The sequence below is a fragment of the Vanellus vanellus genome (genome assembly GCF_965231255.1).
Source record: "Vanellus vanellus genome assembly, chromosome: 5".
Classification (NCBI taxonomy): domain Eukaryota; kingdom Metazoa; phylum Chordata; class Aves; order Charadriiformes; family Charadriidae; genus Vanellus; species Vanellus vanellus.
The window spans coordinates 71909014-71936700 of NC_138910.1; the positions used below are offsets into that span (position 1 = coordinate 71909014).

Consider the following 27687-nt stretch of genomic DNA (forward strand, 5'->3'; position numbering starts at 1 on the left):
GGGGCTGAATGTCTAAGCATGGCTGGTTTGGATGAGGCTGGTTTGGAGAGCACCCGCACTCGATTACTCATGTCCCTACTGAAGGCTGTGGACAGAGCCTGAAGGTTTCAAAAACTTTTTGATGCTCTTTCCCCCGTGACTGTAGATGCCATTGTGTATGCCAGCCCTCCTGGATTTCTTCCATGACAATCCCAGGGCACTGAGGGGCATTAGGACATTTTTTCATCAGGGCACTGAACCTGGAGGCTGAAAACTTGGGTGCAATTTCTTTGTGACTGGGATGAAGGTGCTGGAATGTCCATCTTCAGAGATCTTCAAAGCTCAACCAGACAAGCCCAGAGCAAACTCATTTAATCTTTGAAGTTGGCCCTGCTTGGACCATGGGGTTGGACTGGATAACTCCAGCGGTCCCTCCTCACCTAAATAAGTCTGTGACTGCAGGCATGGTTTGAGATAAGACTCATCTTTCTGGTCCTTAGGTCTCCATCTCTGGGAGAAGGAAAAGTCACCTTCCTAATCCTGCATTATCCCAACAACCAAAATCATAAAGCAGAAAGTCAAAAATAAAATACCCAATCCCTTTTTTCAAGGCTGGGAAGATTGTTGTGCTTGTCAGACATTTCATTTTTTATGACATTTTCACTGAATTTTTTTTCTTGAAAATGTTATTGCTTTTTTGCTTGACTGAAAAGCTTGCTTTCAGAGAGGAGAAATTCTCAATAGCCATCTTGATAACGCTTTCTGGTTTGGGTTTGTTTTTTTTTTTTTTAAAAAAAAAAACCCAACTATTAAAAGCACTCATTACAAATGCTGAAAATCCCTCATGGTCTGTTTTGAACCCTGCAAAATGAGAACAACAGCTATTTCTGTATTTTTCACAAAATAGTTTTTCTCCTTTATTTTTTTAAGTCCTTCAATTCAGGCTGTAAGCTTTTCAGGGCAAAAATTGCCTCTTTAACAATGTCATTTTCCAGCTCCCACTTCACCACGGTTTTCAATTTGGATGGGAGCTCTAAGTCAGATAATCATTCAAGACCACAATGTCTCTGGTTGAAAGCAATGCTGACCATTTTAGGTTACAACTCCAAACTAAGACTTTCAATTTATTAAAGAGCTAAGTTTTTGAAGGTGGTTTATCATTTTTTTCCCCCAGTAGCTGAGTTGGCTGATGCCCTGCTTGTTTTGTAAATTATTATTAAAAAAAAATAATTATTTTTCCAGGAATACGCTGTAAGTTCTCTGCTTTTCATGAATTGCAGCTATCGGAAATGATTATCTTAGTGCCTAAGAGATCTGTCATGTCTGCCCCTTCCCTTAACACTTACAAACATGTATCATGTTGATGAATTTAGATGGTCATTTAAAGGCAAATTGCTTGTCCTACTTTTTGCTTCTTATTGATTGTCATGTAATTAACTGATTCATTTCGTTAATATAATCCAGAGTGTCTGCAACCCACTTAATCAGCAGAGCCTGATCAGAAGACTAGGGTTTAATTAGACTGCGCTAATTGCCCCAATGAAATGATGTTTCTTCTGTCCTGAGCCATTACTTATAGGAGCCAGATTATTATTTTTTTCTGTTGAGATTTAATCAGGTGCAGAGAGAATAACATTTTGCCTCCTGCCAGAGGAAGGTCCTCTCTAAGCAAAGACAAAGTGGTTGGGAAGAGCAGTCACGCACGGTTAGGGGTGACACATCCCTTATTAGCTGAGCAATATGATGGTCTGCCCACCCAGTGAAACCAGGTGTGTTTAAGGTTGTATGGTCCATGCTGTGAGCTTGCAAGCTGGCCCTGGAGCTCACTAGAGCCATACAGGACCTGGGGAAACTTGGTACCATAGTGGGCAGGTCTAGGAAGGACCGTGTGTTCCTGCAAAAATAGGTTTAAAACCCTGTTGCCTGTGTGTTATACTCAACCTCTGCCAGCCCCCCTTTAAATAGAGGAGCTGGTGTATTTGGGGACCGTGCACACTTCAGAAGATGTCTTCCAAGGGATGCACCTCCGCCACCCATCAAGACGGTTTCCTCAAACCCAGATGTCAGTATAGAGAGCACCTTGGCAGCCAGCCAGCCTCACTCCTACCCCTTGGAGGCTGTATAAATCACAAAAATCATATGCAGGGGCCAAGTAATTCTCCCAAGGGAGCCAGCGCTTGGTCTCTGCAGAGCTCAGACAGGAGGGAGGGAAGCAATTCCTCCTGCCCTGGAAAAAAAAAAAAAAAAACATTAGCAAAAAAGTCTTTCTTGGTCATGCAAGCTGATAAACAAAAATTTTTAAATATGGTGGAGGGTGTTTGGTAGATTAACTGCTTAGAAAGTCAGTGTGTGTGTATATATATTCATGTATATTCTGTCTTTCAGCTTTCATATCCAAAGTGACTATGGTGGGTGTCTCTCTGTAGATCATAAAAGTAACATGATGGAGGTAGCTGTTATGGGAAGATGGTTGCAATCCTATATATTTCAGTCCTGGTCCTGCAACTGAATTTGCATAAAGGCGTATTTGTACCCATGAGCAGCACCCCTGAATGCAGCCCCAAAGAATTCTGGTGGCAGTGCTGGGTGAGTGGTGAGGACACAGCAGGATCAAGGGCTGTCCCTGGTCCATGAGGCTGAGATTTGCCCTTGGATTTGTTCTGCAGCTCTGAGTGTGCTGTACATGTCTGAGCTTGGCAAGGAAAATTGCAACTGATTGTAAATTTCTTGCAAAAGTGGACCTTCAGCAGGGCTAAAACAATTTGCAAAATCAAGCTGAATTTGGGAAGTCATTTCGGCCTGCCCTCCTCCCCTTAAGAAATGAGGGATGTGTTTTTGGAAGTGCCAACACAGCTTGACTCTGACATTTCCTAAAACCAGGCTTTTTAATGTTTGCAGGCTGTGTTGTTGGCTTGCCTGTGCTTATAAAGGTGAGGGAGATAAAACTGGTTAATTAGCTTGTAAAAAAAATAGAACATTTTGAGTTGCATCAAATGAAATATTTTGGGTTGCTAAGTCAGACTCATGCATGTTTAAAAACATTTTGGCAAAAAAAATTAAATTAGAAGCAAAGGTAGCACAGGGGAAAATATCCTGTGGGGACAGCCTTCCTCTTGAATGGAGGGCTGGCTCTTGAAAGCAGTCCCACAGAGTGGGAACCAGCTGAAGCACTCCAGTTGCTGATGGTTTTCTCAGAACAGGGGGAATATGCCTTTGTAGGGGAGCGATGCCAAAGCCAGACTGGTGGGTGAGCCTCTGCTTCCAGATACTCTCTAGCCAGTGCCATGAGCCTGAAAAGGAATCAGCAGCTTAATGTCAAATTAGGAACAGAGAGACTGTGATTAGTACTGGATGCAGCAACAACTTTGAAGGAAAAAGCCCAGGGCGTAGTCCTGGAGGCAATTGTTGCATTACCTGGAGGCCACCCATCTTTCTGCTTCCCTGCCCATCCCACATCCTCCTCCTGTCTCTGTGCCACCGGTCCCTTCTCCACCTCACGGCTTTTAAGCCATGGCTCGTGGCTCAGCATGGTGCAGAGGTCTCTGGCTTCGAGGGGAAGTCATCTTGATTTCCAACACAGGGGCAAGGAGGTATTTGGAGAGGGAAGCACCAAACCTATGAGGAAGCAGGCGGGTGTGCAGCATTTCTGGGTCTCAAAACTCCCTGAAGTAGCAGCTGTGGAGATTTTTCACTGCTCCTTTTGCCTTTGCTGCTTTAAGGAAATAGGATTTTGTGGGTCTTTTTTTGTAAATAAACAAGATTAGCAAAGATTTATTTTTTCTCTCCCAACAGTAATAAGGATTAGGTACCACTGGGGCCAAAGGGACAGCAGTCATAAATGAATCAAAAGAAACTGTAAAATCTAATATGTAATGCATAATGGTGAAGAGCTCCAAGACCAAAGTGGGCAGCAGTTGCCCTGCTGTGCTACCCTGCTATGGGACACGAGAGCTGTGCTTTTGGGTGTGCTCACCACACGACGGGGTTCAGGCTGAAGTGGGTGCTGCATGGCTGCGATGGAGGGTACTGCAGGGATGGCCGGGTGGGATGTGGGACAGCCCCGTAGCCACAGCCCTTTGCCACTGTACACAGCTGTAAGAGTTTGAGCGCTGTAGCAGCTCAGCAGCCAGGCAGCTGGGGGTAAGAAGCATGTCAGCCACCCGACGCGAATCAGTCTGGGCTCATGACTCAGTTCTCTTTTGGGTGATATTCATGCAAACGTGGTGAAAGCAGCGGCAGTGCTGGGATCCTTGCTGCTGAAGCTCTGCCTCTGTCCAGTGTGCAGCCCGGCTGTCCCTTGGATGGCACCTGATGTCCAGAAAGGAAAAAGATTTTTCTCCCTTTAGTTAATATTTTTAAAGCACTTAATGTTTCCTCTCTCAATAAGTGGCTTTGGTGGAAGGGCAGTTGAGCTGTCTCTGGCAGTGATGAAATGGGATCACAATTCCAGCTGATAGCAACTTGATCATTCTCAGTTTCCCTCTCATGGTTTGCAAAGGAATTAACTGGAAGGATATTTAACTAATTACTTTCCCAGCTGAATATGGCCAAGCTATACTGGTGTGTGTGGGTCTTCATCCTGCAGTCCTGGTCCCTTCAGAGCTTCACCTGAGAAGATCCAGGTGGCACCGCCGAATTTTGTTAAAGCTGTAGCTCTGCCCTTCTGTGATTACAGATTTTCATCTCCACTTTTCATTGCAGAATGGCTGAAGCTGTTAGTCAAGGTCTGAGCTGTCCTTCCATCAGGAGACATTTTCTGGCATTATCTCTCCCTCATGCTGTTTTCTGCCTGCTACAAAGGTCACAAGCTCTCTTGGGCAGGACTTGTCCTTATTCCTGCCTGCGAAGAGCTGGATGTGAGGCCCCAATTCCTGCAATGCATTTCTTAAAAGTTTCTGTGGGGAACTGAGAAGGGTCTGCGCTCCACAGCAAAAGGAAGGAGCCTCAAAAAACCAAAAAGGGGTTGTAAAAGAACGGAGATCCCACAAATCAGGGAGGTCATTGGAGAGCCACTGCATCCACCAAGGTGTGGGTGCAATAGTGGTTCTACTGAGATGCGATGGTGGTTGACACTGAGGGAGTGCCACAAGTTCATACCATGGTGGTGACTGGAAGACAGGCTGTTTGATGATTTTTAATTGTTCTTTTTTTTTTTTACTTTTTTTTTGGCCTAATCCTGCAGAGTCCCTGAGGAAGATGTTTGGCATCCTCCCCTCTCCTTGCTGGTACTAGAGGGACTCTGCATCCTGCAGAGACAGCAAGGGAAATCACGGGATTATTCCCCATGGTGATTATCCTGTGATCTCTCAGGGCTGTATAAATGGGAGCTGATTACAGCTAGAAAAGGAGTAAATTGTGCAATTAGAAAGAGGGAAGAGGGGAGGACTTAACCTCTGCCTGAAGGTGCCAGTTTGAAGAGAAAAAAGAAAAGAGAACACCAAGCCAAGCGGCATCTGCACTGCGACCCACAGCACTGGAAAGGGCCATTGCTGACCTTGTCCCTGGCCGTTCCTGTGGCCTTGAGCAAGCCTTTCAGTCGTCCCCTCTGGCGAATGGACAAAATGCTTCTTTCTGCTGTATCTCTTACCCAGTTTCTTTGGGAAGAAAGGGGATCTCTCTCATTGCATGTCCACCTTGCCCCAGGCTTGCAATGTGGTTGGCTTACGAGCGGGTGGGCTGGCCACACTCAGGTGTTAGCATCACCCCAAATTTCCCTCTAGGACTTGTCATGAATGGTTAGAAGAGAAAAGCTGTTGCAGGATGGAGTCCTCAGCGGTTCTGTGTTGGGTGTAAGATGCCTAAGATCTTTCTTGTCGCTCTACACAGAGCAGGAAAGAGCATTTTGCCTCCCCTTCCTCTTATTATTGACCCAGCCTTGCCTGGCCAGAAAATGTGTCTGTTCCCATCGCAGGCAAAAAGCACACAGCAGAATTGCTCTCAAAGCCATGGTGAGGGACGCTATTAATGTGAATATTATTCATGCCAAGAAAAATAGCCAATTACCTTCCTACAGAACCACTCTCTGCCCAGTGAGCCAGTAATTGCAACATCTAACAGTCGTCACTGAGCTCTGAAGCACTTTGGGAATAAAATACTGACAAATGGATTTGGACTTAAAGGACAGGAAAAAAATAAAGTTAACGTACTAGATATTCAGGAGGTGTAAATGGCTGTAGGGAATCTATGCCCGCTTACACCTCACATCCTACAGATGCAAGAATCTGGCTTTGTCTTATACCTACTCTATTTGATGGTCCATGCTTTAAAGGTGCATAACGTATTAACATAGATGCTTAATAAACTGAACAGAAAAATAGTATGTAACTTGAGGGGGGATACTGCCAAAGGGGCTTTGTGTGTTTATAGATGTTTAAGAAGGTCAGCTGTGCAACTGGAAGTGACTGAAGTAAGTGTTTGCATTTATTTCCCAGATTTACCAGTGAAACAACCAACAAAAGGGGAAATCCATCCTTCCCTTTCTCCTTTTCCTCCTTGGAGGAGGAAGGAAAGACAAAGTCCTTTTAAGAGCTGCAGGGCATTGCACATTGACTTGTTTGCTCTCCTGGACTGCACTGAAGGCCACATTTCCCTCCCTGCCTGTCCCCAGGTGCTCCACGGATGGTATCTGGAGATTTAATGAGTTTTCCAAGATCTATTAATGCTGTCAGCCGCTGAGGACTCTGGAAACCCACAGAGGGTTCACAGAGGATGTGTTCTGAGGCCTGCGAGAGGCACATCCTGTATCACAAGGTATGTGGGAAACTCATCCTGAGGGTCCCTTCCCTGCCTGCTGAAGATGGAAGAGTTAACAGCATGGATCAGAAGACTTGGCTTATTTCACGGAGTTGTTTGGAGTTTCCCCTGTGGAGAATTTAGCTGGGTGTCTCCAAAATGCTGTGGTTTTGCAGTCTGTAAAAAGTCTGTCCTTTAAATTGCTTGGTGAGCACCAGTCCTCATTTATCATGTCAGTTGTGATCCATGGAAGAGGAACAGCCTCGCTCTTTCCTGAGAACTAGCCCGCCCGCCCTTCACTTTCAAGGAAAACAAATCTACACTCAAATTGCTGCTGCTCAGAGTTTGCTTTTCTCCCAGAACCCCCTCAAATACCCTTCAGGATGTACCAATGGGATCGTCTTTTTGATCTGTGAGTGCACAAACAGATGCTGGTCCACAATCAGGGCTTTAGGGGTCGGCCGTTCTCTGTAAGTATATAAAATAACATAAAATTGTGCAAAACCGTCAGTCTGTTTTGGAACACAATTGTGATGGGAAGGCACCTCCCTCTCCACAGCGCTCTCCCCTCAGCGCGAAGGGTCACCCGCCTGCTTTTGTCACCACACACCCCAAGTCCACGGGGCTCTGCCTTCAGAACCACCCGCACTTGCTTCATTTTAAAGCTCAAGCTCTCTTCCTCACACTTTTACGGCGCAGACGGCGCCCATCCTTCTGCCAGTGACAGAGCGTGAGCAGGGCCTGAGGGCCGCCGCCGGCCCCGGTAGCGGGGAGCTGTAGGGAGGCCTCTGCCCGCGGCCTGGCGGCTGCTCCGATGAAAACCCCGTCGGGTCACGACCCCTCTCCCCCGTCCCTCAGGGGAGCCCCGAGCGGGTCGATACGGGCTCGGCGCTCGCTTGGCCACGCCTGTTGCCTTGGAGAAGAGGCGGGGCGGAGCCCGCCCAGCGCGTTTCCCGCCTCCGGCCCGGCGCGCGACAGCGGCTTGGCGCGCGGGACGTTACCGGTGGTTCCCCCCCTCCCTCCCCGGTCCCTTTCCCCGTGAGGCGATGGTGAGTGCGGGGGGCGCCGGGCCGCGGGGCTGCGCCGCACCCTCCGGCCCCGCCGCCCCCTCAGAGCGTGTCCTGTGCCCCTCTTCCAGAGGAGGAGCCTGGCCCCCAGCCAGCTGGCCAAGAGGAAGGCGGGCGAGGAGGAGGAGGAGGAGGAGGAGGAAGAGGCCCGGCACCCCCCGACGGTGAGTGAGGGGGGTCCGGGATGTGGCGGGCTCGGCCCGGTGGGAGGCCCAGAGCCTCTCCAGCCATGGGCGGGGGGATGCCGTGCCTGGTCGGTGTCTGGGACCCGGTGGGAGGTTGTTACCACCCCCTTACTCCCCCCCGTGTGTGTGCTGGGGATTGAGGATCAGGCCCCAGGTTTATGCGGTTTTCACCAGTTGGGAGAAAAGTTGTGTCTGGGTATGCTGTTGGTACAAGAACTTTGTTGTGTACAGGTGATGCTTGGTGGTTATGGAAAAAGTATCCCTGGGAGGGCTTCCAAGTGTCCTGTGAGAGGGCTGCTCGCTAGGAATGGATGGATATTTAAGCCAAAACAGAGCGTTATGATGCTATGTTATATGCCATACAGAGAGTCAAGGAGTCTCGCATTGTGCTTTCTGTGTCAAATCCCTTTTTCTATGCCAGTAGGTGGTTAAAACCATACCTCAATCTGAAGAGGACAGTGTTAAATCAGGAAACAGGTCAATGACTTGCTTATTGTCATGCTTTGCCAAGTGTCTGAAATTTAGGTTTCAGTGTGAGGCCTTTCACCTGCATAGCAGTCCTCTGGGGACTTTCATGTAGTTTGTTCCATGCTGTTGACCCTTCCTTTTTCTTTTTTGGGGGGGTGCAAATCTTTAATAAGACAAGCCTGCACTTTTACAGGTTGGAAGGCAGTAGCTATTTTTGTAATTAGAAGAGTAAATTAAATTAGCCCTCATGCAGGTTAAACTTGAGGGCATGGTGACCTTGGTGGTGTTGTTGGCTCTGTCCTTTGGCAGTGGAGGTTGAATAACAATTTGGTCTGTTTAGAGATGCTGAGCTGGCTGGCTGGATTGTCTGTGTGGTTAGGTGCTTACTGAGTGTGACAGCGATGCATCTGTCTTCTGGTCTCACCAGATGCCTCCGAGTTGTTTTGTTTTGATTCTGTTTTTCAGGCTCGGAAGAGACAGAAGCCAGTTAACGAGACAGAGAGCAGAGAATGCTACAGGTCGCCTTTCCGGAAACCCTTGGCTCAGTTGACCAACAGACCTCACTGCCTTGATAGCAGTCAGCATGTAAGTGGGTGTCATTGCTGGCACAGCATAGCAGGGGGGTTACGTATGGAGCTCATTCATCAAGGGAGTCCAAATGCTTCCATGGACCCATTTAATCAGAGGTGTTATGGAAGTGCTGCACACACAGAGTCTTTAGGAGACACCTTTTGCTAGCTCCAGCCATTTAATGTTGAAGGAGGTGTGGTGGGGGAATTTTCTGTAATGGAAATCCTGAAGTTCTGTGGAGCCTTGGTGAAGGATGGTGCCCAAAGATGTGAGTAGCTTTCTGCACAGATGGCTCAAGTGTTGTCTGTTTGCCCAGTTCTCTCTGGGCTCCCACTGCTGGACTGTCTGGGAGCTCGCTGATCCGGCACGGGTGTTCCCACAATGGTAACTGAGCTCCTTTACAGGAAGTGAATTGCCTGACTGAATTACTGAAGCAAGGAGAAGCAATAGCATTTAAAGAAGTGAATAATGCCAGTGGATTTAGGGAGATGGGCGTTATGAAAAATCAATTTCACGCATTAGAAAACCCAAAGGAAAATAGTTTTGAAAAACAGAGTTGGTGGGGGGGAATAGTGCTGGTTTGTTACTTTCTTCCTTTTGGATATTCTTGAAAATAGTTGGAGTTGAAGCTTGAATAGATTGAATAGAGGGAGTCTGAGCACTTGGCAAAATTGAGTTCTCAAAAAAAATGTCTGGGGCTTGCCTTATTGAGCAATCTCCAATTTCAGACTTAAGTGTGTTTTCTTTCTGAATTCCTAGGAGGCTTTTATCCGCAGCATTTTGTCCAAACCCTTCAAAGTCCCCATTCCAAATTATAAAGGTAAGATGAGAAGGTTTAAGAATTGTCTGTGTTGACTGACTTGGGTAAAACAGATGATGCTCAGGCCTGTCAAATATATCTGTGGGGATTATTGTTATTTTTGCAGTGATGCATATGCTCCAGAAATCCTGACTTAATTCCGAAAGAAAAATACTGGCACATTAGCAAAGTCTTCATATTTCTTACTAGTGTTTAGTTTGGATAATCCTACACTTCAGAATTGGATTTTGTATTCTTACTGCTATGTATTTGATGTAGTGCCAGAAGATTTTGCACCATATCACAAATGCAAAAGCGAGATGAATTCCAAGCGATGAAGGTTTACCATCTAAATAATACCTTAATGGTACTAACAGACAGAAGGCTCTAGGTGAAAAAGACAGTATGTGCCAGTTTTCTTTCTGCTTGGCTTGGCGTGTTGAGTCTCAAGGTGATCTTCAAAGCAAGGTAGTTTTGAAGTTCAAAGCCTCAGCTGGTTTGAATCAGTGAAACACAAAGATCTCAGAAACAAATGGGCCTGTTCTTGTCCCCTTCTTCCCCTTCACCCTCCAGCTGAAAAATTCAAATGCAAGTCAGCCGGTTTCACTCAAACTTTAGTTATAAATCTGTTATCTGTAGGCAGATACTGACTATGAAATGACAAGCCCCAAAAGAGTTTGACAAAGTTAACTCATGGAAAAGCAGATTTGTCAGGAGGCTGAAACTGAACTGTAGCTGGCGAAGCTGCTTTCTGTGGCTGTTATCTTCCCCCTTTAATTGGGAGATGGGGCTGTTTCATCTGCTCTTTTCTTGGTGTGCATACACTGTTGCCTCAGTCTGTGATACACTGTCGTTTTGCAAGGCGCTTTAGCAAACAGTGGGCAAATTGACCCTCCTTGAATCCTTCCCAAGGAAAATCAATCCTGGGAGCACAGTTGCCCGAGTTTTCATGGGAAAAGGAATTTCTATGCAGGTTCTTTTTATATCCATCTCCATTCTAAAACTGTGATATCAAAATATAATACTAGGAAAAGGGGCTCATCCTTGGTTTCTGCTTTTCACAGAAATTGACTCCAAGGCCAAACATCTGCTATTGCTCAGCAGAGAAAAAAATAATACCCTGGAGTAGATAATGGCAGCATGGTGCTAACTATGATACTGTAAAACTTCATCAGTGTTAAAGATCACTTCCAGATTTTGCATAAAAGATACAACTCTGGCTAAGTCTGTTTTAGGTGATCCAAAAGAAGGATTTGACACAGTTAATACTATGTATGTGGGATTATATTTATTGAGCTGCTGAGGCATACATCCTAGAATCCTGCTTGTCTTTCCGAAAATGAGAACAACCACCTTTGGGTACTAGGAGTAGCTCCGATGCCTAGAGATAGCTGAGGGAGACATTGTGGCTGTTTATGGTTGAATGCCAGTGGCACAGGTCTGGGATGAAACAATCACCTTGCAAGACAGCTTATGCTGTTGTGGGACAGCATATATGGTATCTACTGCACCCAGTTGTGCCCATTTTGGTGCACCCAATGTGGTGGGCAGTGCCATTGCTTCATCTTTGCCTCTGCTCCTTCACCGTATTCTTTCTTTGCTGCAGAGCTACCCACTCTGTGCTGGCAGAGTGCTGCCAAACAACCGCCCCGTGCGGGTTTGCTGTCTGCACCAGCTGTGCCTGCATCTCCACTCCAGCACCCAATTAATTCACTGTTCCTAAATGTAACCAGACTCTTCTGCAAGGCTCTGCTTTCTTCCAGGAAGAAGTTGTTCTTTGAGTTGTGCCTTTGTTTGTTTTCAGGGCCACTGGGCTTGCGTGCGCTGGGTATCAAACGGGCAGGGCTGAGGAGTCCGCTCCATGACCCTTTTGAGGAGGGAGCTCTGGTTCTGTATGAGCCCCCGCTGCTGAGTGCCCACGACCAGCTGAAAATAGACAAGTGAGTCATCACCTGGCACAAATGCTTCAGCTCTGACCTCCTTGTACGTGTAGGTTTGTGTGCTTTCTTCCCAAATGTGTCTAAGTTGGGGTCTGAACATCATGGGAAGTTTGGTTCCAAGTATTCTGCCTCTGAATTGTTTCAGGTATGGTAGCAATCAAAGAAGGAATGTACCCATGCTGGATTGTTTGTGTTCTTCTACAGGCTGTTTCATCTCCCACTCATCAGTAACTTAAACCTGTTGCAGGGAATGAGGATGCACACATGGAGAAGCTGCTTAGAAATCTTATGGCTTAGTCATTAGTCAGGAAACATCAGCATCTAGGGTCAAGTAAAAGGAGATGACTGACAGTCAAATGTTAGGCTGCCTAATAGTTTTTATTCTGAAGTAATTCTTTTTGTGCTGTTGTTATAACTTAAAAGGGCTGTCAGCTGGATCTTCATGGGCAGAGAAGTGGGTTCCTCTCTCCAGTAATGCAGTTACAACACTGTTACTGAAACAAGGAAAATAATAATGACTTTTTAACTGTCTACGAACCATGTTCTGCCCTTGTTTTAACCACAGCCTGAATATGTGGTTTCACTGATGTTTTAGATTGTAGATCAGGCCCCTGTAACTTCATTCGCAAAACTGAATTAATCCATTTTTCACTTTCTTGTTGGCAGTTGCTTCCCTCATGCCACTGGGGAGTCCTCAGTATAGCGGTGAGACTTTAAAAAAACTAAACATATGCTGTGCCGAGTTCATTAATCACACTGTCTTCTTCCTTGACTGCCTCCTGCAGGGACAAAGCACCTGTCCATGTTGTGGTGGATCCTGTCCTCAGCCGTGTTTTACGGCCCCATCAGAGAGAAGTAAGTTTTCCATTGGGACCTGCGAGTGTGGCTGGAGGACTAGCAGCATTTCAAAAAGCTACAGTTCCTCTGCTGGAATTGTTACCCACCAGCTGTGAGGTCTACACAGACCTCACAGACTTAACAGTCTGTAACAGTCTAACAGACTCTAGTCCATTGCAAATGCAAAGTGAAACATTTGTGTTAATCATCCTCTTAGAGGCCTGAATGCTGCAAATATTCTCTGTCCCATGTTAAGCAAGAGGACATGCTGGGAGTATTACAACAGTCCTGTTTGTCCTTAAAAATGTGGAAATTTACTGCTTTCTTCTGAGTAAGAACTTTCTCTTCTCTTGCCTCTGATCTAGTAGGGTCAGAGCACTCACAGCCTAAACATGGTGCTGTCTAACACACAGGTGTGTTCTCTGCATTTGTAGGTCAGGTCAGCTGATAGTGGAAACTGGGGAGTTCTTGTGACCATTGTGGACTGGTTGCACAGGTCTAGGAAAGCACATTGGCTGACTTTTGTGTCACCAGTGATACCTTAGGAAAAGAGCAGATTCTGCAGGGAGATGGGACCTTGCAGAGTCAGGGCTGAAAGTCCAGCCTTTTCTTATCCTGAAGTCTGGAGATGTAGCTCTGCTGAATGGAACTCAGTGTGGAAGATGATGGTGTATAGTTTCAATAAATTACGTTGCAGCTGGTCATCAGAATTAATTTGATCTGAAGTCTTTGAGCCAGGCAACACTGAAGCTTTTCTTTCTGGTACCATGGTTCCCAACACAGTGTGGAGTAGATTCTTGCTTCATTTTGTTTTATTTGGAGGCTACCGTTTGTAGGTGTGAGCTGTCCATGACCTACGTAGACTTGGACTTTGCCAGTGGAGAGTGCTGAAAAACATTTCGTGTCATAAATATGTGCAACATCATAGTATTGAAACAGTGTGTACTAATGTCCAAAAATCTAACATATCTGGACAATTTGGGGTTCATCACAGATGCACTATATTATCATTTAAGGCTAGAGACAACACAGATAGAAGCTGTGATTGCTGGTCTTGCAGGCTAAGCAGGTCAAGCTGGATGTGTTCCTGCATGGGAGATCTTCAGATGGCTCTAAGAGTGCCACGGGCTGCTCATAGCTTGTACTTTTATCTCAGAGTTGGTGATGAACCTGTAACCCAGTGTAATGCTTGTCTCTGGCTACATAGCTGGAGGCACTCTGTTTTCGGGTAAGATACTGCCTGCTGGTGCTTTTGTCAAGTAATGATAGTTATGTTGGTGTCCTAGGCACACTGTGTGTTTTTTGACAGCTAGATATCTCTGATAAAGCAGTCTCTGTTCTAGTCTAACTAATAAGTCTTTGCCTGCAAAGGGTCCTGCGCTGCTTTATTCAGGTGATGCTCCCAGACTGTTGTACAGCTTCGCTCTGTCTGTTTTGTCTTTTTTGCCCAGTTACCCAACTGGATCCCCAGCCAAATGCACTCTTTTAGTCAGTAATGTATTTCATAATTGTTGAACTGGCTTAAATAAACTTGATTAACCTGTTGTTAAAGGCCTAAGAAAGAAAGAATAGTACTTGAAAGTGCAAGTGAAGGTGCTCCGTCTTCCAGTCCTAAATAGCGGAGAACAGAGGGTTGAATCTGTCCAGGCGTGTTTAGGTTGTGTCCGTCACTCCCTGCTCTGTTGACACAATGCAGGGACCTTGTACGTTCCCAGCACAATGGCCTGGTTTTCTCTGACTCTCTATCATCACATGATAGAGGAACATTTTGCAAAGCCTGTCTCTTTTTTTTTTTTTTTTTTCTTTTCCTTTTATCTGTCTTCATGGTGTGTCAAAGCCTAATGCAGGGCTGAGCTCTTCTCCCACCATGTGACGTGGGCTATAACCTCAGCCCTGTGTCTTCTCTGAAGCTAAATCTGCTTTGGACCTTGGGTCCCCAGGTGAGTCATTGCGCTTCTACACAGAAGTGATGAGGGCTCCTGAGGGTATTCTGGGAGTTAATCAGGCAGCAGGAATAATTCTTCTCGCTATATGATTCTGTGTTTTTTAAAACTACCTAATTGGGTGTTGTTAAGATGATTAACCTGTTTGCAGCGATTGATGCAGGTTAGCTGATGGCCTGGGCCTATCTAATGCAGCCAAGGGTAGAAATTTGTGGGAATTCATGTCAGGAAGCTAGTTAGAATTGTACAGTTAAAGCGTAGTAAGATTTCGTGCATGTTATGAGGTATGGGTTGGCACCAGTAATGTTCCAAACCAGATGTGGCTGCATTTTAGCTGTGTCTTGGGTGATTTCCCTCTGTCTCATTAGAACACTGCATGTCCCCAGGGATGTGCTACACAGTTTGTTGTACTATCAGTCCTGTGCATTGCAGTAATGAAAATGTAATGAAGTTGTCATTCTGCTGATGTCCCCATCCTGCTCTGAGAGAACAATTTTTTGGCAGGGAGTGAAATTCCTCTGGGACTGTGTGACAAGCCGGCGGATCCCCGGGAGTCATGGCTGTATCATGGCAGATGAAATGGGGCTGGGCAAAACCCTGCAGTGCATCACACTGATGTGGACACTTCTCCGGCAAAGTCCAGACTGCAAGCCTGAAATAGAGAAAGCCATGGTGGTGTCACCCTCCAGCCTAGTGAGAAACTGGTACAATGAAGTAGAGAAATGGCTCGGGGGAAGGATCCAGCCATTGGCCATTGATGGAGGCTCCAAAGAAGAGATTGACCGTAAACTAGGTACGGAAGTGTTTGCAAATGGTGCGGTTGGCTGGCTTAGGTCAAAATCTTGTATTGGAAGAAGCCTACAGCAGCTGATGTGAACATCTGAGCTGTCATTAGAGTTCTGGAGACTGATGAAAGTCTCTCCACTAACATGTTTAGATCAGGCCCTTGCATGTTTGGTAATAGTTGATCTTTTCGAATAATCCAAGTCCAGTCATGTGCTTAAGTCAGGGCAGTCCCTGTGCCTCTTCTTTGCTCCAGCCAGATGCCAGGGAAGGAGTGGGTGGAGATGGGAGGGGGATGGAAATGGGGACAGTTGTGGGGAAGGGAGTGTGTGTATACGTGGGTGGAAGGGATGCTACAGAACAGTTGAAACAGATAGGTTTTCCTAGATTTTTTTAAGGTAGAAGTTTTGACTACAGAGCTTGAACCCTTTTCTATTGGTTTCCCTTATCCCTCTTTTTACCTTTCCCCCCTTTCCATCTGCAGTTGGCTTTATGAACCAGCGTGGCCTGCGAGTGCCTTCACCCATCCTGATCATCTCCTATGAGACCTTCCGACTCCATGCTGAGGCGTTACAGAAGGGCAGTGTTGGGCTGGTCATATGTGATGAGGTATGGGAGAATCTTTAAGGAGAATCTGTTCCTGATGTTTTCTTGAGATCTGGGCAAAACTGGCTTTGCTTTCTTAAAAGAGGGGAGGGCAGTGGGGAACACATTTTAGCTGTAAACAGCACACTTTCTGGTGTTTAAGAGGCTCTAGGTAACTGGCTTATCTTTACCAGGTGAGCCTGAACAAGAGGGTTGTGTTTGTGTTTTTTTTGGTTTTTTTTTTTTTTTTTTTTTTTTTGTCAGGAGCTGAAATATGAAGAAAATCCAGGTGGTGGTAACTGGCCACCTTGTAGGTCCCTGGCAGGGTTGGGGGCACCTGCTAGGGTCCTCTCAATGTCAAATATGTAGCAGAAAGGAAGTCCACTGCCTGTCTCTGCCTCTGAAAGAGGCCCCACTCTGTTGGGGTGGTAGTGCCCTGGCTCACTGATCTGGTTTTCATTTGTTGGTGTCTGTCTTTGCTAATGTGAGAAGTAACTTTCTGTTTGGCCTGGCCTTATGTTCTGCCCAGTAATTTTTAAATTGGCTCTGTTCTGAGCAAGAGATTGGACTGGAGAGTCCTGAGGTCTCTTCCAACCTAAATGATTCTGTGGTTCAGCCTGCTCTTGTGTGTAGTGTTGGCTGCTGTCAGCCGTTTTATCTGGTCATCATATTCTGTGCTTGTGGCGGGGTTTGAAGGGCACTCCCATGGCAGGACCCTCTTCCCTTCTCTGTAGCCTCCTGCTTGGGGCAGAAGTAGGACAGCTGGGTGAGGAGTTGCCTCATGTGCCGCTTGTTCAAGAAGAGACAGACTTGGCTTGACTCACTGCTTACTTACTGCTGGATCTAGCTTGGCCAAGCCTGGGTTGTCAAGCTCTGCTTTCACATGGCTGAAATTGAGTTGTTTTTTCATTTATTGTTCCGTATTTGTGGTTATAGTTAGTAAGAGCCAGAGATGCTCTGAAGGACAAAAAACAAATGCTTTCTGCTTCCCTGAAACAATTAAGCTGGGGGCCTCAGCCATTGTTGAGGTGTCCTTTGCTGCCAGTTAGAGGGGATTTATTAAATAGTGGTGCCACCCAGTGGTTTCGTTTTGTATTTGCTAGAGCAGTGCTGAGAGGAACTTAAAAAGAGCAAGCTTCCTCACAAATATAACTCCCATCCACCTTTTATCTACTGAGTCTGTGACTGCCCACACCTCTCAGTGCCCCTGGGATGGGTCCAGCTGCTGGGCATGCAGGTCCTTGGCCTTATGTCTTCCAGTATGTTCCAAATAAATACTCAGCTCTGCAGTGGTTTGGCACTTGTAGAAATCATCTTATCACTTATGCTTTGTCCTACAGCATAGCACTCAGATGCTAATAAAATTGTTTTTCCTAGGCATGGGAAATGGGGCCTGTATTCAGATTACCCCTGTAAGAGGTGCAGAACCTCTTTTTGTTAGTGTGCAAAGGCCTGGTAATCCTGGATATGGGTGGTATGAATAGCTTGTGATCTTGACCGTAGGAGAAGCAATGCTACTACTGGTCCATAGTTCAGTGCCTAGTGTTGGTGGCTGAAAATATCCCCGTCTTTGAACAGGAAACCATTCTTATAGTTAGACCATGTGGTAGTTGTTATTTTTCATGGTAGGACCTCTTGCCTGGGTGTGACTCAGATGTTCCTGGTCTGAGAAGCTTGTAGCTTCGTGTTTCCTCACGTAATGGCTTCAGGTTTCCCACCAGATTCTTGCCTTTGAAAGAAGTGTGTCACACCAGTTGAATACACATACAACAGTTAGTCCACTATCAGGAATGGAAAAAGTGGTGAGATGCCTTGTGGGAGATACAGCATGTCAGTGTTGATGAGGATCTCTAAGCTGCTTCCCATCAAGACCCCTGGATTTATCAGCGTCATTCCTTTTTTTTTTTTTCTTTTTTCAAAGGGCCATAGACTGAAGAACTCTGAAAACCAAACATACCAGGCGCTCAACAGCTTAAATACACCTCGAAGAGTCCTTATCTCTGGCACCCCCATTCAGAATGACCTGCTTGAATATTTCAGCCTGGTGCACTTTGTCAATTCAGGCATCCTAGGTAAGATGTGAATGTGAGAGACACGAGGGAGGGGGACTTTGCTGGCAAGGCCTCGCCTAGCTACTAGTGCCAGTGAAAGCAGCAGTGAAGACATTAATGAGAGAAAAGATCAGGTGCAGGCTGGAGGCTTATTCTTGTTCGGTTTGTATCCAGAAAGTCGAGATCCGGGTCCGCTGTTCTAGAAGCTGTATATCATCAGAGTGTTGTTTCCAGAAGATTGTAATTTAAAGTACACCAATCTAACAAGTATTTTGGAAGAGGAATTAATTATTAAGGTAAAATGAATATTTAATCCTGAGAGCTACATGGCTGATCTTGTGTACCTATAATGGTCAGCCAAAATGTTCACCTAGGCTAGGAGCTTCTCTGACAATAAGCCCTTGGAGATACTGCAGGAGTTGCTGGGCAGGAAGAGCCAGCTCACAATGGTACTTTCCACAACACTCTCTGGCAATAGCAAAATCAGAAGTCTGAGCCAGGATTGATGTCTTTGTATAGACGCTCTGTGGAGAGGAGGATTTGACATTACATGCTCTCTGTGTTGAGTACAGAGGCAGCCTGGGAGACAGCTTTGCTCTGTCTCTCGTATCCATCTAGCACAGGAGGTTGAAGTGACTGGTGCAAGGCGGAATGTTGTACCTTGTGGCAGAGTTAGGCAACAAAGCCTGAATTTTTGGCGGTCTGCCATCCCACTTTCAGATAATCTGAGAGAACGCTGAGGGGTGATGTCTAGCATTTGGAGTTAAGACTGCTCTTGTTTTTTAAGGCAAGGGAGGCCTGTGAATATAGAGTTAACTTCATTTGAAATAGAAAGAAAAGAGTCTGGAGGAGAGATACTGATTAGTGTGAGTTTTCAGGATCAAACACCTTCTACAATTGCTGGTGTAGCAGCCTGAAATATTCTCTCTCTTGCTTCTATGCTCTGCTTATGTCTGCAGGCTCTGCTTTTATGTTAAATGCAAAGTAGTCTTTGCATCCTCTCCTGCATCACTGGGTTAGGAGCAGGTCTACCGCTTTCCAGTGCGGACCAGCTTGTCTTTGTCAAGAGAGGTCATTTTTTTCTGTCAAGGAGTGAAAATAAACCAATCTGTAATTCATTTCCTTCTTGCTGTAACTTGTCTCCTGTGTTTGTCTGATTGTTGGACATCCAGTCCAAGAGGCTTATCATTAATTCTAGTGCACACACAACTCTAGTTAAAACACCATTCATCAGATTCTTAGTCTTACACGCTTACAAGCATCATTTGTGCTGTATCTTTTTCTGTTTAACTGTTCTGCCCCCCAGGATTTCTCAAGGAAAGGATGGGATGGGGTGGTAGATGTTCTACATCTGCTTTTTCCATGTGCTTCAATTTTGGGTAGTTATTACAGGGAGCTGATGTGATTTCCTCTGTCCCCTTGACCTGTACTTTGGGCAAGACTAGTCTCGCTGTACTTCCAGTTTGTTCTCTCTGAGATGAGGTTAATACTGTAACTACTGCCAACAAAGCTACATGCATGCAGTAGTCATTTTTCCCACTTTCAGCCTGTGACCGGTAATAAGCAACTGATTACAGATAATTTTGGAACAGGCACACATAATTCCTGTGCTGTTGTTCGTAAGGACAAAATCTGGGAGTAAAAGCATAGCTGGAATGCAAGCACGTCTGCAGTACATGTCTGACTGGACTCGGGTTTAACTAAAATTGTGTGGTTTTTGGCAGTGCATTGCTGTTGGAGTACAAAATGATTTTCTGTTGTATAGATTTGCCTGCCTTGTTTGAATCTTTCCTGGCTAGATAGGAAAACAAATTATACCAACGGGGCAAGAGTGTTTTATCTGCTGGCTCCGTGCTTGTGGTATGATAACTGGGGTTGTGGGGTACCGATCAAAGGGTATTTGGTAGTAGTTGCCACCTTTTCACTTCTGTTTTGTACAGGTACTGCACAGGAATTTAAAAGACATTTTGAAATTCCCATCTTGAAAGGCAGAGATGCGGATGCAAGTGAAGCTGAGCGACACAAAGGAGAAGAGAGGCTTAAAGAGCTGATCAGCATTGTGAACAGGTGAACTTCATCCCTCTTCTGTTTGCGGAGCTTTTACATAAACCCCTGGTGTACACTGGTATCTTTCCAAATTACATTTGTAGCTGTAATGAATTCTTTTGACAGTTATGCCTATTCAGCAAGTGATTGTGCAAGTATTTATTGCCTAAGAAATCTACATAGCATGGAGCTTTAGTCTGAAAAATAGTACATTGACATGACACAGTTAGCTGCAGTCACCTCCAAGCAAGTGTACTCGGATACTGAATCATGATTTGACTCTTACGTTTCTGTTTTCTCGTGGCATCTCAATAGTCAGGCATCATCCTTTTAATTGTGTTAACGTAACTACAGTGTAGACTGGGTCAAACTTGAGATCCATCCAGCCCAGATGTTTGAGTGGCAGACAGGAGTATAAGGAATATTGTTTAGTTCTGCTGTTCATTGCCCAAGTCACAAAAGAGTCCAGCTCATGCTTTCATAGCTGTATTGGCTCTGCAGGGATAATAGGATTAGACTACTAGTGTCAGAGATGTGACTTTTGATACTAAGAAGCACTTCTGACGTAAAATGCTGTTTTATTTCTCTTTGGCTGATTTTTGGTATTTATTTAAACCTAGTTTCTTTTCTATTTGTGAATACAAACACAATTTATTCACATCTGCTGGCAATCGCTTGTTTCTCTAGAGGAACTCTTACTAGATACTCTTTTGAATTCTCAGCATTGCTGGTGTCTTCGTTTCTTTTTCCTAATCTGAACTTTTGCAACCATCACAAATACAGTCCTGCCATTCATAGTCATGGTAAATTGAATTTCACGCTGAGTACAGCCTGTCTATAGAGAGAGCCCGGACCTTGGCTCAGGTCAGCTTGCAGAAGCCTAATAGAAAGGAAAGGTTGGCAGGAGAAGAGCTTATTCCTTCTTGAGTTGCATTTATTTCTTTTTATAGTTGATGAAAAAGGGGTGTAAAAATGTGTTCAGGAATGCTTGTGCCTGGCTGTGTTGAGGTCTGTGTCCTTTATTGTGCAACAGTCATGATACATAAATAGGGGAGATAAAGCACATAAGTAGTAACAGGTGAATTGGTTGAATTTGGTAGGAATTACAAATGATGCACAGATGCATAGGTATTTGGAATCATAGGTATACGGCTGGAAGGGCCCTGGAGAAGGTGTCTAATTCATCTTGCTGTCCCGAGGTAGGTGTTAGACCTAAATCATCCCGTACTGAAGCCCTGCTCAGCCCTGAAAACCTTTCAAATTCCCCAGGACACCTTTTCCAGGGCATCACTGTCTTTGCAGTTAGAAAATGCTCTTAATGTGTAACATAAATCTTGCTTACTGCAGTTTAAGACTGTTACTTTTCATCCTGTTGCTTATGGGTTTGGGGACCAGATTATTCCTTTCTTTAACAGCTTTTAACAGATTTTGGGGCTGTCATATATCGCTGCTGTCTTCTATAGGTTTTGTAACACTGTATTTTCAATGTTTCCTGGTGGAACTGGGTTTCTGCACCTCTTTTTTTTTTTTATTCTGGTTGCTCAGTTCAGCACTTTTTCAAGTCCATCCCTTCTTTTCTAAAGTGTGGTAGAACCGCTCCATGGGGCATTTCTAGAGACCCAAAGGATATATGCCCTTGGCTGAAATCTTGGGCTGGACAATGGACCTGTTAGAGCAGGGCCACGAAGATGATTGGAGGGGTGGAGCACCTCTCCTATGAGGACAGGCTGAGAGAGTTGCAGTTGTTCAGCCTGGAGAAGAGAAGGCTCCAGGGAGATCTTATAGCAGCCTTCCAGTATCTGAAAGGGGCCTACAAGAAAGCTGGAAAGGGACTTTTTGCAAGAGGCATGTAGTGATAGGTTGAGGGGTAATGGCTTTAAACTAGAAGAAGGTGGATTTAGATTAGATATCAGGAAGAAATTTTTCACTCTGAGGATGGTGAGGCACTGGAACAGGTTGCCCAAAGAAGTTGTGGAGGCCCCATCCCTAGAGGTGTTCAAAGCAAGGCTGGATGGGACTTTGAGCAACCTGGTCTAGCATGAGGTGTCCCTGTGTGTGGCAGGGAGGTTGGAACTAGATGATCTTCAAGGTCCCTTCCAACCTAAACCATTCTATGACCTTGGCTGAGGATGGATACTAAGTTATTACTTGGGGAGCTGCTTGCTTGCCCTTTGGGTTATGTCCACAGTGTGTGGTGGTTAAATCCTGTCTTTGTCTGCTGTCCGTGCCACTGGTCTGTTGTGGCTAAAGTTGCAAATGCCATTGGTAGTCTGAGGAAAAACCTGAGTTTCTCTTGTAAGGGACTAGGCTCTGTTTGATGGGATCAGGCATGATATCTTCAGATCTCATGACCCAAATTTGGAAGCCTTGTAAAGACAGGGGGTTGTATGGGGCTCTGTAGCATGGGCTGATGCTCTTTGCATGGCTTAGTGTGGATGGTGGGCGCCTGGCCTTTGCCATGTGTTGGACTGTCACAGACTTTTGGAGATTTAAATATCAAAGGGATTTGCGTTGAGATTGTGAAGAATAATAGTGATAAAACAGGGTTTTTATGTCATTCAAGCATCTGATCTTCATTTCCATCCCTGCAGGTGTTTAATTCGAAGAACTTCAGACATCCTCTCCAAATACCTCCCGGTGAAGATTGAGCAGGTGGTCTGCTGCAGGTACCAAAAAGCTTGTATTGTGCCTAGGAAAAGGGAGGAGCAACAGGAAGGACTAAAAGGTTGCAAGAATCCCTTCAGTACATATGGTGACTGCTTCCCTCTAGGAAAGAGACTATAGCCTTTGGCAATATGTTGTTTCTCCTCCTGAAGCAGGGATGGACAATCCACAACTGGTGGTTCTGCCAGGCAGCTGGTGTGCTCTGGGTGGCTGTGTGCAGCAGAGCCCTGGGCTGTGCAGAGTATCCACAAGCTTGTCTTCTTCCAGCTCAGGGCTGAAATATCTATGCTCTACCATCAGCCTTGGAGGCAGTTCTAGGCTGTCTGTGCTGTAGCTGAAAAATTGAGCACTGGAGATAAAAGAAATGCACTGTGTAGATGGAGGAGGAAGGATGGGGTTGGTTTGGGGGCAGGCTGAGACTGCAGAGCTCTTGATCTGTTTCAGGCTTACACCTCTGCAGGCTGAGCTGTATAAGAACTTCCTGAAGCAAGCCAAGCCAGTGGAGGAGCTGAAGGAGGGCAAAATAAGTGTGTCATCTCTCTCTTCCATCACTTCCCTGAAGAAGCTTTGCAATCGTGAGTTGTTCCGCTCATGCAATGTGTTTGGTTTCTGCACTGTTGGTGGGTTGTTTTGGTTTTTTTTTTTGCCTCTTGTGCACTCCACAGTCTGAGCTCTGTTTATTCTCCAGACCCTGCCCTTATCCATGATAAGTGTGTGGAAGAGGAAGAAGGTTTTATGGGAGCCCTGGACTTGTTCCCTGCTGGCTACAGCACCAAATCTGTGGAGCCCCAGCTTTCAGGTACTGTGAAACTTGACAGTACAAATGTGCTGCCTAAGACAGGCAACCATGAGACTGTATTTAGCATCTTTTCAAGTGCCCCTCCAGGGTCTGGAATTCGGGAACTTCTGCTCTAGCTTTCTTCTTTCTTTCATTTTTATCCAGGGAAGATGCTGGTTTTGGACTACATCCTTGCTGTTACAAAAAGCACCAGTAATGACAAGGTGGTTTTAGTGTCTAACTACACTCAGACGCTGGACCTATTTGAAAAGCTGTGCAGGAACAGAAGGTTTGTCTTTGGGCTTCATTTGTTTAATCCTGCAAGACTGTACTTGCAGCCTGCACTGTAAAAGAAACTGGCTATTTTTAAAGTTTCTATCAGCAGGAACTTGTCATCTGTCTCTTACCTCAGATGTTCCTGAATTGGAACTAGTGTGGCTTGTGCTTTGGCTACTGTGGTCACTCAGCAGAAAAGCTCTGGCCCTCTGCAAAAGCTCCTAAAGCCCAGGCCCTTGTTACAAGGCTGTTTGTGAAAGATTTTCCTCTTTCAAGTAGGAAGCTCTAAAGGTCGCAGGAGTCTGACTGTACTAAATGCTGTATGTTTTAGGTATTTATATGTACGGCTGGACGGCACCATGTCCATTAAAAAGAGAGCAAAGGTGGTGGAACGATTCAACAGCCCCTCGGTAAGTAGAACCTGCAAGATGTGAGAAGCTCTCCAGTCAGTTCTGAATGCTGTGAGTAAAAGTATGGCTGCCTCTGTAGTTTAATCCAAGCCTGACTTTTTCCACAGAGCCCTGAATTTATCTTCATGTTAAGCAGCAAAGCAGGTGGCTGCGGTTTGAATTTGATCGGGGCTAACAGACTGGTTATGTTTGACCCAGACTGGAATCCAGCTAATGATGAGCAGGCCATGGCTCGTGTGTGGCGGGATGGCCAGAAGAAGACATGCTACATCTATCGACTGCTTTCAGTGAGTCTTATTCCTTTTGCCTCCGCAACAGGGAGTTCTTGGTGCCAGCCCAGACTGCAGCTGCTGTGATTGGGACCAGAAGGGGAATTTCCTTTTGTGTCGGTGACCAGATGGTCGTTACTGAAAGCCTTGTTTTCTAATGGTCACTGGCTTCTGAGAAATAGTAATAACTGTGGCTTTCCAGATAAGATACTCCTTTAAAGTCATTTAAGCATCTGACTTCTTTAATTTTGTGGGGTGTCTGATGCCAAAGTTGCTGTTTTTCTGTCTGGCTGCAGCCTGTTTTGGTTGGATGTATGTGTACTTAAACAGCAAGTACATTCCCAGAATTACAGCAGCTCTTGGAATGGGTCTATCAGTTAGCCAGTGGGGTAGCTGCTCTGTAAAGGAAAAGCACGAAGGAGACTAGTCTTTTCAAACTACTGCAACACTTTGCACAGCAGTGCCGGTAGCGTTTACTGCTCAGAAATGTCCCTTCTCTGCCCTTGCTCACCTTCACCTCTCATTAGTTCAGACTGTGGGTGTTTTGGTTTTTTTTTTGTTTTGTTTTGTGTGTTTATTTGTTGGTTTTTTTTGTTGTTTTTTTTTTTTTGTAAGTTTGTGTTCCTTGATCAATTATTTTACTTGGACAAAACAGATGTTCTTTTCCCATCTCTTCCTTATGGTGTTCCACTCTCTCTGATCTGGCTGCACCCAGAAGCCAGGAGGTCCTTGGTTTTTAGAGCAAGCAAACCAGTCTGCAAATCGTGACTAATCACCCCACTCCTTTGTTTTGCAAACAAATCTAATACAGACATTTTGCTGTTAGATTTTTGCCTTAAAAATGTAGCCTACTGGGCTTTCTGCACATCTGCTCTAGAAGCAGTCATCTCCCTTGAGACAACGGGTGTGATTGATCTGTGTGGGTGAACCAGCAAATACTGCTGATGCTCGTGTCACCCAGGGCTAGCCCTTGTTGCTGTTTTTTTGGGGAAGGTTGTGTTCGTTTGGGGTTTTTTTGACAGGGAGTGGCTATAGCTGCTCAGCTCCTTTCCCTTCCTGCCTGTCAGTGCAACCTCGCATGGTGTGTGAGCTCCAGCCACAAGTGGCAGCTCCACCTCCTCCTCATCCATATCTCTGTTGGATCCACTCCTGTACCCAGGGTGAAAGACAAAAGAAGCAGAGTTGGGTTAGATCAGCAACCAGACAGGACATGGTTGGAGTGCAGCTAGTAAAACTTGCCTGTCATCTTTATTGGTCTGGCAAGGCACTAAATGGTCCTGACAGCTTACTGCCACTTATTCATATCTGTGAGCCTTTCCTAGTGTGTAGTGCTCCTTTAACACCAGTGTCCTGACTGTGCTTCATCTCTGATTCTCTCCTGTAGACAGGGACCATAGAGGAGAAGATATTTCAACGCCAGACCCACAAGAAGGCCCTCAGCAGCTGCGTGGTGGATGAAGAACAGGATGTAGAAAGGCACTTCTCACTTGGGGAGCTGAAGGAGCTCTTCACACTGAATGAGACCACCACGAGTGACACCCATGACAAGTGAGTATACTGAATGATTAATGGATGGGGTCAGCAAAAAAAACCCTCCACAGTTTGGCCTACTGATTCAGGGGTTCCTCAGGCAGCAGGAGGAAGCTCAGAGAGAGAGGGCTTCAAGTGTCTCTGCTTCTGAAGCAGTTAACCATCTGGAGATGAGCGCTTCCTTGCTGTCCTCCCCTTTTGGTGTCTTGGAAAAGCTGTGCTGGCTGGACAAGTGAGCAAATTATCTTGTTGCTGCCTGTGTTTGGAGGCTGTGAAATATTGCAGCTAATGTAGAGAGAAATTGGTCAGAGCTATTCAAATTGGTGGAGCCCAACTTGGTCCTTCCTTGCTGCTCTGTTCTGGTGGTTTGTGATCTCCAAATGCTGAGCTGCTTCTACCGCCAGGGCTACTATATCTGCTAAGAATTCATGAGGCCAACCCAAGTGCTGTTCTGGAGACTAAAAGAATCCTCTTCTCCCCACCCCTGAGACCTGTGGTATTGTAGCCACCAGAAAGAGAACAGGGAGTGCAGGAGAACGCCTCACTGTGAAAGTTAAGACTCTTAGTTCAGGCAAGAAGTGAAGAGGATTAATTTTAAGCTGACTCAAAGCTTAGCTTTCTGCAGGTATCTTGTCTGCATGGCAACAAGCTTTGCTGGCAGGGCTGCTGCTGCTCTTTGTCTCCTTACCTGGCAGCTCAGCAGGGCATCTCCAAAAAAGCCTGAGCACAACCTGCTGGCCGTGGTGGGAGCCAGGATGGAGCGGTTTGGAGCATGGTGTGCTCTCTTGAACTCGGGAAGCCTGACGCAGTGCTAAGAATGAGTGAACACCCCCACTGCTAACACAAGATCTGCTCTAAGCAACATCCCTCACTTTCAGGGGAAACTCCTTCTCAACTTCCTCTGGGTCCTGCTGGACCGCTCTTACATGGCTAAACATGGACGGGGAGTGCCATTAGAAACAGAACCTTGGGGTTTCCAAAATGTGAGAGTCATTCCTTACGTTGCATGTGCCAGAAGGTGGTTGTATGTTTAAATGAAATGTGGTAGTAATTAATCCTATCTGAAGATCCAGTTGCCAGTGTTACAGCTGAAGGGGAGTTAATCCAAATGTTACTGGGCTGGATTTTTAAAGAACCTGTATGCTAAAGAAGTGGAGGAACCTTGCACTGATCTTGCACTGACTCTGTTCCAGGATCAAGTGTCGTCGCTGTGTGAATGGCCACCAGGTACGGCTCCCTCCTGAAGGGTCCGACTGCACCTCTGACCTCTCCCAGTGGAACCACTGTGCCGATAAGCGGGGGCTGCAGGACTCCGTGCTGAAGGCTGCATGGGATGCTGCCATCACCTTCACTTTTCATCACCACTCCCATGAGGAGCAGCGAGGGATTCCCTAACGGGTTATGGTCCCCTGTGGGGGCATAGACAAACTGCCATGGCAGTCCACCCCACTTTAATCCCCTTCAAGGAAAGGGGCAGTAGGTAGCAGTGGGTTGTTGTGTGGCTGTGGAATAGCAGAACAGCGTGGTTCCTGAGAGGCTAGAAGGCCCTAAGCCTCGGTCAGTCTACTGCAACAGCAAGGAGTCAATGGCTTTTTCTCTGCTGTTGCATTGTGTGCCTGAAAAACAGCCCTTTGGGAACTGGAAATAACTGGACCTTGTGTACTTGATCAGATTCAGCACTGGTTCTCATGCTGTTGGTGTCTGTGCCTTCTACTCAGCCAAGTTTTGTCTCCAGGTTTAAGTTAAGTCTGCAGTTTTATAGCACTTGATGTGCA

At 45.8% G+C, this 27687-nt stretch overlaps 1 protein-coding gene across 1 annotated transcript; it reads left to right on the forward strand.

The window, feature by feature from the left end:
• Positions 1–15087: 15087 nt before the first annotated feature.
• RAD54L (RAD54 like) lies at positions 15088–27307 on the forward strand (the record flags this gene model as incomplete). The annotated part of the gene is made up of 12 exons (XM_082483541.1): positions 15088–15313; positions 15788–15912; positions 17810–17960; positions 19880–20006; positions 22577–22651; positions 23094–23224; positions 23338–23448; positions 23593–23716; positions 24035–24113; positions 24221–24400; positions 25767–25930; positions 27106–27307. 12 exons carry the CDS (start codon positions 15088–15090, stop codon positions 27305–27307), a joined length of 1695 nt encoding a protein of 564 aa, XP_082339667.1.
• Positions 27308–27687: the final 380 nt, after the last annotated feature.